General features: G+C 45.5%; 1 protein-coding gene across 1 annotated transcript; it reads left to right on the top strand.

The window, feature by feature from the left end:
- Nucleotides 1-1,257: 1,257 nt before the first annotated feature.
- LOC310635896 (general transcription factor II-I repeat domain-containing protein 2-like) lies at nt 1,258-9,559 on the top strand. The gene is made up of 7 exons (XM_083355258.1): nt 1,258-1,330; nt 1,837-1,923; nt 2,416-2,502; nt 5,485-5,568; nt 6,061-6,147; nt 7,292-9,240; nt 9,329-9,559. Exons 4-6 carry the CDS (start codon nt 5,546-5,548, stop codon nt 9,234-9,236), a joined length of 2,055 nt encoding a protein of 684 aa, XP_083211384.1. The 5' UTR covers nt 1,258-1,330; nt 1,837-1,923; nt 2,416-2,502; nt 5,485-5,545; the 3' UTR covers nt 9,237-9,240; nt 9,329-9,559.
- Nucleotides 9,560-10,678: the final 1,119 nt, after the last annotated feature.

Raw genomic sequence — 10,678 nt, 5'->3', positions numbered from 1 at the left:
ACGTCTTTCCAGAGGCGTGGGGAAAGTATATAAAGCAAACTGTTGTGGTCCTTTTACTTTTCTTGTTTCCTAGGAACTGTCCGACAGTTATTGAGACAGGCGAGTGGCAGCCACCCCCTTTTAAAAGAGAAGAAGGATTGGAAGTTGTTACATTTTCCCAGTAAGTGGTTTGTTGGGAGGGAGAGGGAGAGAGAGCATGTGAACTGCAGCAGAGGCTGATCTCTTCCCAACCCAAATGGCAAAACATCAATTTGATTTCCAGACGTCTTTTCAGAGCACTGGGATGCATCTTTTTGCGACGTCTTTATTTGCCTTGAGTAGTTCTTTTTTTAATTGGCCATGCAAATTCAATCCAAGGATTATGAGTATGGAAATCATTATTCTAAGAATTAGCAGCGCAAGAGGCAATCATCCTGCCTGCTGTGTCCTGTGGAGGGGCTCTATTAAATCTTATGTTCAATATTGTCATCTTCTCAACATTAATTTGGCTGGTCTAGTCTCATTAGCTTCCAAACCAAATTTAAGGGATGCTGCAAAGCCACAGCCAGGTGGACAGGCATGCTCTGGAATATATTAAATTTAATTCTAAAAAGATTGGGGAAGGAAAAACATGTAAAGCAAACTGTTGTGGTCCTTTTACTTTTCTTGTTTCCTAGGAACTGTCCGACAGTTATTGAGACAGGCGAGTGGCAGCCACCCCGTTTTAAAAGAGAAGGAGTGGAAGTTGTTACATTTTCCCAGTAAGTAGTTTGTTGGGAGGGGGAGGGAGGGAGAGGGAGAGAGAGCATGTGAACTGCAGCAGAGGATGATCTCTTCCCAACCCAAATGGCAAAACATCAATTTGATTTCCAGACGTCTTTTCAGAGCACTGGGATGCATCTTTTTGCGACGTCTTTATTTGCCTTGAGTAGTTCTTTATTTAATTGGCCATGCAAATTCAATCCAAGGATTATGAGTATGGAAATCATTATTCTAAGAATTAGCAGCGCAAGAGGCAATCATCCTGCCTGCTGTGTCCTGTGGAGGGGCTCTAGTAAATCTTATGTTCGATATTGTCATCTTCTCAACATTAATTTGGCTGGTCTAGTCTCATTAGCTTCCAAACCAAATTTAAGGGATGCTGCAAAGCCACAGCCAGGTGCACAGGCATGCTCTGGAATATATTGAATTTAATTTTTAAAAGATTGGGGAAGGAAAAGCACGTAAAGCAAACTGTTGTGGTCCTTTTACTTTTCTTGTTTCCTAGGAACTGTCCGACAGTTATTGAGACAGGCGAGTGGCAGCCACCCCGTTTTAAAAGAGAAGGAGTGGAAGTTGTTACATTTTCCCAGTAAGTAGTTTGTTGGGAGGGGGAGGAAGGGAGAGGGAGAGAGAGCATGTGAACTGCAGCAGAGGATGATCTCTTCCCAACCCAAATGGCAAAACATCAATTTGATTTCCAGACGTCTTTTCAGAGCACTGGGATGCATCTTTTTGCGACGTCTTTATTTGCCTTGAGTAGTTCTTTATTTAATTGGCCATGCAAATTCAATCCAAGGATTATGAGTATGGAAATCATTATTCTAAGAATTAGCAGCGCAAGAGGCAATCATCCTGCCTGCTGTGTCCTGTGGAGGGGCTCTATTAAATCTTATGTTCGATATTGTCATCTTCTCAACATTAATTTGGCTGGTCTAGTCTCATTAGCTTCCAAACCAAATTTAAGGGATGCTGCAAAGCCACAGCCAGGTGGACAGGCATGCTCTGGAATATATTAAATTTAATTCTTAAAAGATTGGGGAAGGAAAAACATGTAAAGCAAACTGTTGTGGTCCTTTTACTTTTCTTGTTTCCTAGGAACTGTCCGACAGTTATTGAGACAGGCGAGTGGCAGCCACCCCCTTTTAAAAGAGAAGAAGGATTGGAAGTTGTTACATTTTCCCAGTAAGTGGTTTGTTGGGAGGGAGAGGGAGAGAGAGCATGTGAACTGCAGCAGAGGCTGATCTCTTCCCAACCCAAATGGCAAAACATCAATTTGATTTCCAGACGTCTTTTCAGAGCACTGGGATGCACCTTTTTGCAAGGTCTTTATTTGCCTTGAGTAGTTCTTTGATTGGCCATGCAAATTCAATCCAAGGATTATGAGTATGGAAATCATTATTCTAAGAATTAGCAGCGCAAGAGGCAGTCATCCTGCCTGCTGTGTCCTGTGGAGGGGCTCTATCAACTCTTATGTTGGATATTGTCATCTTCTCAACATTAATTTGGCTGGTCTAGTCTCATTAGCTTCCAAACCAAATTTAAGGGATGCTGCAAAGCCACAGCCAGGTGGACAGGCATGCTCTGGAATATATTGAATTTAATTTTTAAAAGATTGGGGAAGGAAAAGCATGTAAAGCAAACTGTTGTGGTCCTTTTACTTTTCTTGTTTCCTAGGAACTGTCCGACAGTTATTGAGACAGGCGAGTGGCAGCCACCCCCTTTTAAAAGAGAAGAAGGATTGGAAGTTGTTACATTTTCCCAGTAAGTAGTTTGTTGGGAGGGAGAGGGAGGGAGAGGGAGAGAGAGCATGTGAACTGCAGCAGAGGCTGATCTCTTCCCAGCCCAAATGGCAAAACATCAATTTGACTTCCAGACGTCTTTTCAGAGCACTGGGATGCATCTTTTTGCGAGGTCTTTATTTGCCTTGAATAGTTCTTTATTTAATTGGCCATGCAAATTCAATCCAAGGATTATGAGTATGGAAATCATTATTCTAAGAATTAGCAGCGCAAGAGGCAGTCATCCTGCCTGGTGTGTCCTGTGGAGGGGCTCTATCAACTCTTATGTTGGATATTGTCATCTTCTCAACATTAATTTGGCTGGTCTAGTCTCATTAGCTTCCAAACCAAATTTAAGGGATGCTGCAAAGCCACAGCCAGGTGGACAGGCATGCTCTGGAATATATTCATTTATTTATTTATTTTATTACATTTATATACCGCCTTTTCCCGAAGGACTCAGGGCGGTTTACAGGGTGATTAAAAAACCAAGATACAAAAGTTAAAAACAAATTTAAAAAATTATATTTGTCCCTGCATAAATAAAATCCCAGTTAAAATAAAATTAATCCTCAGCCTGGGCCAGAGAGCTCGAAGAGCCAGGTCTTCAGGTCCCGGCGGAATGAACGGAGGTCGGGGGCAGTCCTCAGCTCCACTGGCAGCTGGTTCCAAAGGGCAGGCGCCCCCACTGAGAAGGCCCTATCCCTGGGTGTCGTCCGCTGGCAATCTCTTACCGGTGGCACCCTGAGAAGACCCTCCCTGTGGGAGCGCACTGGACGAAGGGTACTTGATGCCGGCAGCAGGTGTTCCCTCAGGTATCCCGGACCCAAGCCATTTAGGGCTTTATAGGTCATCACCAGCACCTTGAATCTCACCCGGAGGGCAACTGGAAGCCAATGCAGCTCGCGGAGTAGAGGTGTTACATTGGAGTATCGGGAAACCCCCATCACAACTCACGCGGCCGCATTCTGCACCAGCTGAAGCCTCCGAGTGGTCCTCAAGGGCAGCCCCATGTAGAGAGCGTTGCAGTAGTCTAAATGGGAGGTCACAAGCGCATGAGTGACTGTGCGTAGGGCATCTCGGTCCAGATAGGGTCGCAACTGGCGGACCAGGCGAACCTGGGCAAAAGCCCCCCTGGTCACAGCTCCTATATGGTCTTCAAAATTGAGTCGTGAATCCAGGAGGACGCCCAAGTTGCGAGCCCTATCAACGGGGGGTAACACCTCACCCCCCATCGTTAGAGATGGAATAGTCTGGTTGACCCGAGATGCCGATATGCACAGCCACTCAGTCTTGGCGGGATTGAGACGAAGCCTGTTTCTCTCCATCCAGACGTGGACCGCCTCCAGGCACCAGGACATCACGGCGAGGGCATCGCTGGGTTGGTTCAGGGTGGAAAGAAAAAGTTGGGTATCATCAGCGTACTGATGATACCTCACCCCGAAACCACGAATGATCTCACCCAGCGGCTTCATATAGATGTTGAACAGGAGGGGCGAGAGAACCGACCCCTGAGGGACTCCACAAATGAGAGGCCTCGGGGCGGATCTCTGCCCTCCCGTCAACACCAACTGCGAATGGCCCAGGAGATAGGAGGAGAACCACCGTAAAACGGTGCCTCCCACTCCCAACCCCCTGAGACGCTGCAGTAGGATACCATGGTCGATGGTATCAAAAGCCGCTGAGAGATCTAATAGGACCAGGACAGAGGAGCAACCCCTGTCCCGAGCCCTCCAGAGATCATTCACCAGCACGACCAATGCCGTCTCCGTGCTGTATCCGGGCCTGAAACCCGATTGGTACGGGTCCAGATAATCAGTTTCCTCCAGGAACAGAGGAAGCTGATGCGCCACCACACTCTCAACAACCTTCGCCAAAAAGCGAAGGTTGGAGACTGGACGATAGTTATTTAAAACACAGTCAAGTGCCCCGGCGGCCGCCCTTTCCCAGGCATCCACCAGGACATCAGGACATCGACTGGGCTGTGGGTAAGGGTGATGGGTATAGGCCCAAGCGCCCTCTGGAACTGTTCCGGGTCCATTAGGCGCCTGGGGCGGAACCACCTGGTCGGTTCCGCAGCCCAGCAGCAGGGGGTGGCATAACGGAAGACTAGCCGCAGGAGGTAATGATCTGACCATGCAGGGGAGCAATGGTTGGTGAACCCCCTCCCAGATCATCCAGCCACTGTCCAGATAGGAACACCAGGTCGAGAGTATGATCCCCCAAATGAGTCGGGCCCTCAATAACTTGGGTCAGGCCCATGGCCGTCATGGAGGCCCTGAACTCCCGAGCTAACTCAGACGACCCTCCCAGTGAAGGCAGGTTGAAGTCACCCAGAACTATAAGCCTGGGGAACTCCACCGCAAGCCCTGAGAGAGTGTCGAGCAGCTTGGGAAGGGCTGTTGCCACACAGCTGGGCGCCAGGTATGTGAGCAACAAGCCCAACTGAGCCCGAGGACCACATCTCAAGAGGAGGGATTCACTCCGGGCCATCTGGACAATGGTGGCCTCCCGCGGGCATAAAGTCTCCCGGACAACCACCGCCACCCCACCACCCCTGCCCTGAGCCCGTGGCTGGTGTAGCACCAGGAAATCTGGAGGGCATAACTCGGTCAGAGGCACCCCTTCCTCCGAGCCCAACCAAGTCTCCGTAATGCACACCAGATCTGCACATTCCTCCTCGATCAAATCATGAATGAGGGGAGCCTTGTTAACGACAGATCTGGCATTAAAATAAACCAGCCTGAGCTCAGGGACCTGATCACCCTCATCCCCAGGTAAAAGGGTGCTAACCAGAGGGTCGGAGCGTGCCACCGCTCATAGACAGCGGGGGCGCGATCCCAGATGTTGATATGGCCCTCCGTGCAACCACCTGCTGCATATTGAATTTAATTTTTAAAAGATTGGGGAAGGAAAAGCACGTAAAGCAAACTGTTGTGGTCCTTTTACTTTTCTTGTTTCCTAGGAACTGTCCGACAGTTATTGAGACAGGCGAGTGGCAGCCATCCCCTTTTAAAAGAGAAGTAATGGAAGTTGTTACATATTCCCAGTAAGTAGTTTGTTGGGAGGGAGAGGTAGAGAGAGCATGTGAACTGCAGCAGAAGATGATCTCTTCCCAACCCAAATGGCAAAACATCAATTTGATTTCCAGACGTCTTTTCAGAGCACTGGGATGCATCTTTTTGCGAGGTCTTTATTTGCCTTGAGTAGTTCTTTAATTGGCCATGCAAATTCAATCCAAGGATTATGAGTATGGAAATCATTATTCTAAGAATTAGCAGCGCAAGAGGCAGTCATCCTGCCTGGTGTGTCCTGTGGAGGGGCTCTATCAACTCTTATGTTGGATATTGTCATCTTCTCAACATTAATTTGGCTGGTCTAGTCTCATTAGCTTCCAAACCAAATTTAAGGGATGCCACAAAGCCACAGCCAGGTGGACAGGCATGCTCTAGAAGATATTAAATTTAATTCTTAAAAGATTGGGGGAGGAAAAACATGTAAAGCAAACTGCTGTGGTCCTTTTACTTCTCTTGTTTCCTAGGAATTGTCAGACAGTTATTGAGACAGGCGAGTGGCAGCCACCCCCTTTTAAAAGAGATAAAGGATTGGAATTTGTTACATTTTCCCAGTAAGTGGTTTGCTGGGAGGGAGAGGGAGGGGGGGAGAGAGAGAGAGAGAGGGAGGGGGGGAGAGAGAGAGAGAGAGAGAGAGAGAGAGAGAATATGAATATATGTGGTTGTCCTTACTAGACCTTTAGTATAGAATGTTTAATGAAATATTTTGATGGTTTTTTTAATTAATTGATCAGGTATGGGGACAACTATGCTGTATTTAAAGATGGTAGATAAGCTAGTAAAATTTTATTACCTGTTGGGATGAAGGAGAAAGTTTTTTCCCCTTTCTCCTGTCCTTTTGTCTTTTTTTCTCCGCATGTTTTTTCTTTTCTATTTTTCTATTTGTAGTTTTTATAGTTTGCACCGTCTTTTACCCTTTTTGTTTATAATCCTTAATAAAAATATTTGAAAAACAGAGAACATTTATTGAGATAGAGACGGAGACAAAGAGAGTTAGAGAATAACCTACTATAATCATGAATGAAAGGTTATGACAGCTCAGATTAGATTGCAGGATCCTCTCTATGAGTGTGGATCGTTGTGAGTCCTCTGACTTTCAGAGGGTGATGAAGTGGGTAGAGATGCCAAGAGAGTGACTGGAGGAAAATGAGTGCATCTTATCAAGCACAATTAAAGTTCTCAAACTATTCTTTGTGATATTGATAAAGGTGGTGGAACAATTTTATGTCCATGTTATATTCATGAAGAGCTGGCTGGCTGGGGAGGGGGGATCATGGTTGAAGAAAATGGAGGCACAGCAGCGGGATTGCTCTCAAACAATAAGAGCCAGGTGCGCTGCTCGCTCGTATGTGCCTGCCTTATTGAGAGCAATCCCGCTGCTGCGCCTTGAGTGGGTAGGATGAGCTTTGTTGCTGCCGCTTGGCCATGCCTGGGCTATGCCCTGCTGCTACCTCCCAAACTCCACCTTCACCACTGGGTAAAGTAGTGGCAGAGCACTCCGTCCGGGGGAGGAAGCAGCAGTGGCAGTGGAGTGCTATGTCAAGGATGGGGGGGAGTAGTGGTGGCAGGGTGCTCTGTGCGGGGGGGGGCAATTCTGCAGTGAACTGGTTGTTAAATTATTTGATTCCCAGTACTGGTCACAATTGCCAATGTGCGAAACCCGCCAGCATGAGATTTATTGTGCTTTTCGACCCCCAGTAGGCCAACCATGGATAAATCATACAAGAAAAGAAAAATTTCAGAAGAAAATAGAAAGTTTAATGATACGTGGGCAGATTCATTTGCTTTCACTCCTGACAAGACTGGTTTACCAGTATGTTTAATATGTGGTGAGAAATTGGCAAACAACAAAAAGTGGAATGTTGCAAGACATTTCCAGAATAAACACACAGCCTTTGCTGAAAAATACCCGGAAGGAGATGAGAGAAAAAAAGCCGTTTCGGAATTGATGCAGAAGGTTGATCTGAGCAAGAATTCTTTTAAGTGGGTGAAGCCTGCAAATTCAACTACATACGCTAGTTTTGTGGCCGCTCAGGAAATAGTCAGGCATGAGAAGCCGTTTACAGATGGAGAGTATATCAAGGAATCATTCATTAAGATTTCAGAACATCTATTCTCGGACTTCAAAAACAAGAGTGAAATTGTGCAGAAAATCAGGGATATGCCTCTTTCTGTGAAGACTCTCAGAGATAGAATCATAAAAATGTCAGAAAACATCACCAGACAGCAAATTAAGGACATCAATTCAGCTGTGGCGTACTCAATCGCCTGTAATGCATCCAAAGACAAAGGTGATACTGAACAAATAGCGTTGTTCTGCCGATATGTGAACTCTGCTGGGCCACAGGAAGAAATGATTGAGTTGATACCACTAAAAGGCCAAACACGGGGGGAGGACATCTGTGAGGCTGTCTTGGATTATTTAAGAACCAATGAAATAAACACCACCCACCTGGTATCATTGGCTACTGATGGGGCACTGAGTATGACAGGAGCACAGAAGGGCTTTGTGGCTTTACTACAGAAGTCGTTGGGTAGAACGCTGCTAACATTTCACTGCATCCTGCACCAAGAGGCATTGTGCGCTCAAACATTTCCTCTGGAATGCACAGAAGTAATGAATGTTGTCATTCAGGTTGTCAATAACATAATGGCGCAAGGTTTAAATCACTGTCAGTTCCGTTTGCTACTAGAGGAGGTGGAAAGCACGTATTCTGATCGCCTGCTGCACAACAAAGTCTGGTGGCTGGCCAGAGGGGAGGTACTAAAACATTTTGCCGCGTGTCTGGAAGAGGGGAAAACTTACCTGGGTAGCAAAGGGCTCATCTTTCCTGAGCTGGAACAGCCAGAGTGGCTGGAAAAGCTACACTTCATGGTAGATATGACAGCACACCTGAAAACCCTGAACACAACTCTTCAGGGTAAAGGAGGCACAGCCCTGCACATGCTGGAGGAAGTTTTGGCATTTGAGCGCAAGTTGACAGTGTTTGCCAGAGATTTGCAGAGAGGTACACTGTCTCACTTCCCCTCTTTGAGAGAGTTCAAACGAGGTCACGACATGATAAATTCAGAGTATTTGCAGTCTGCAATCATTGCAATGCAAACATCATTTGGGAAGCGATTCTGTGAGTTCAGAGAGGAAAAAAACACATTATCTTTCCCTGTCACTCCCCTGACCATTGATCCATCTGCACTGAATATGACTGCATTTGCAGGTGTAAGTCAACCCGATCTTGAGATGGAACTGGCCAATATAGCTGGCAAAGATATATGGGTTTCCAAGTTCCAACGCTTGACAGATAATCTTGAAGATGTTGCCCATCAGAAGGCCAGGCTTGCTCAGAACCACAAATGGAGTGATATTGAAAACCTTCCAAAACAGGACAAGCTTATATTTGAAACATGGAATGCCATCCCAAACACTTACACGAACATGAAAAAATATGCATTTGGAGTCCTGTCGATCTTTGGATCCACATATGTATGTGAACAGGTCTTCACCAACATGAACTATATTAAAAACAAATATCACTCAGACTTCACAGAAAACAGCTTGCAATCCTGTTTGAAGATGAAGCTGACATCTTACAGCCCTGATGTGCAGATGCTGTGTGCTGATGTTGAGAAGCAAAAATCACATTAACCAGGTAAAATAAATATTTTAATTGGCTATTATTTTGAAAATATATGTTTGCCATTGTTCATTGAAATAGTCCTTTTTTAATTCGTTGACAGCTGACTGCACACTCCAGTACACATGATAAAAGGTTGACGGCACACAGAAGCAGACAACATTTTGGGTTTGCTGCAGGCAGCTAAGTTAAGTTTCGCTTTTTATTTCATAAATATGAGGAGGAATCAAATAGACATTATTTTATTTCAAAGTAACCTTCGACCCAGCGTCTTTTTTTGGGAGTTCAAAATGTTTTTTGTTGCATGCTGAAATAAAAATTTGTTTTCTTTGTAGCAGTTCATTGATTTCATAAATGCAACACACTATAGTTTTTTTATACATAGCATAAAGGTAAAAAATGATATATGCAGTGTTATCTTCATTTTAAATGTCAAAAGGGTTTTGTGGCTCCCAATGTTTTCTGTGGGAAACAAGTCTAAATGGCTCTTTGAGAGTTTAAGATTGCTGACCCCTGCCCTACACCATTTCAGACAAATGGCTATCAAGTCTCTTTTTGAAAGCCTCCAATGAGGGAGCACTCTCAACTTCTGAAGGCAAACTATTCCATTAGTTGATTGCTCTCTCTGTTAGGAAATTTCTCCTTAGTTTTAAATAGCTTCTCTCCTTGGTTAGTTTCCATCAATTGTTTCTTGTCTTCCCTTTGGGTGCTTTGGAAAATAGTTTGACCCCTTCAGAGTCAACATATTGTCCACAACAATCTGGTTCCTCATTTTACCAACCTTGGAAGGATGGAAGGCTTGAACCGGTAAGAATCAAAAACTTGGCAATGAGCAAAGTTAGCTTGCAAGGGTCTAGGACGGCTCCATTCAAACTTGATGCGGTCAGCTGGGATCATAGCCTCAGTCAGTACAGGGGCCACAATAAATTGAATAGTCTGTGTGGATCCCCATTCTTAATTTCACAGGCTCAGTTAAACAGGTTGCTGCCACATCTGTTATCGAGCCATCTAACTGGGAAAAGGGTCTCTTCAGCTTTCTTAAGTCTCATACCTAGTTTCTCTACTACTTGGGGGTTAACCAGACTCCTGGTGCATGCTGAGTCCAATAGGGCCATTAGGATTCCCTTAAAACCTGAGGTCATGAAAATTTCCACTCTACAGGTCACGGGAATAATGGTTCTACTTACCACCAAGTCATCTTCTTCACTGTCACTCTTGTACTATGACTTGTTGCCTGATGTGAGTTCTCTCCATTGGCTTTGGTGGAGTCCTCTTTTTCTTTGGCTGACTCTGTGGGGGCAATGGTCATTGGTCGTGGTGCTGGACACTCGGCCGCTCTATGTCCCTCTTTCCTGCAGCAAAAGCAACCTTCCATGCTCTGGCAGGGTTTTCCCTCCTTTAGTTAGGGATGCACTCCCTTTCCACCTCTGGCAGCTGTTTGCTTCTCAACTGG

This window comes from Vipera ursinii, assembly GCF_947247035.1.
Source record: "Vipera ursinii genome assembly, chromosome: 2".
Lineage (NCBI taxonomy): Eukaryota > Metazoa > Chordata > Lepidosauria > Squamata > Viperidae > Vipera > Vipera ursinii.
This window is presented reverse-complemented; position numbering and strand designations above follow the sequence as displayed.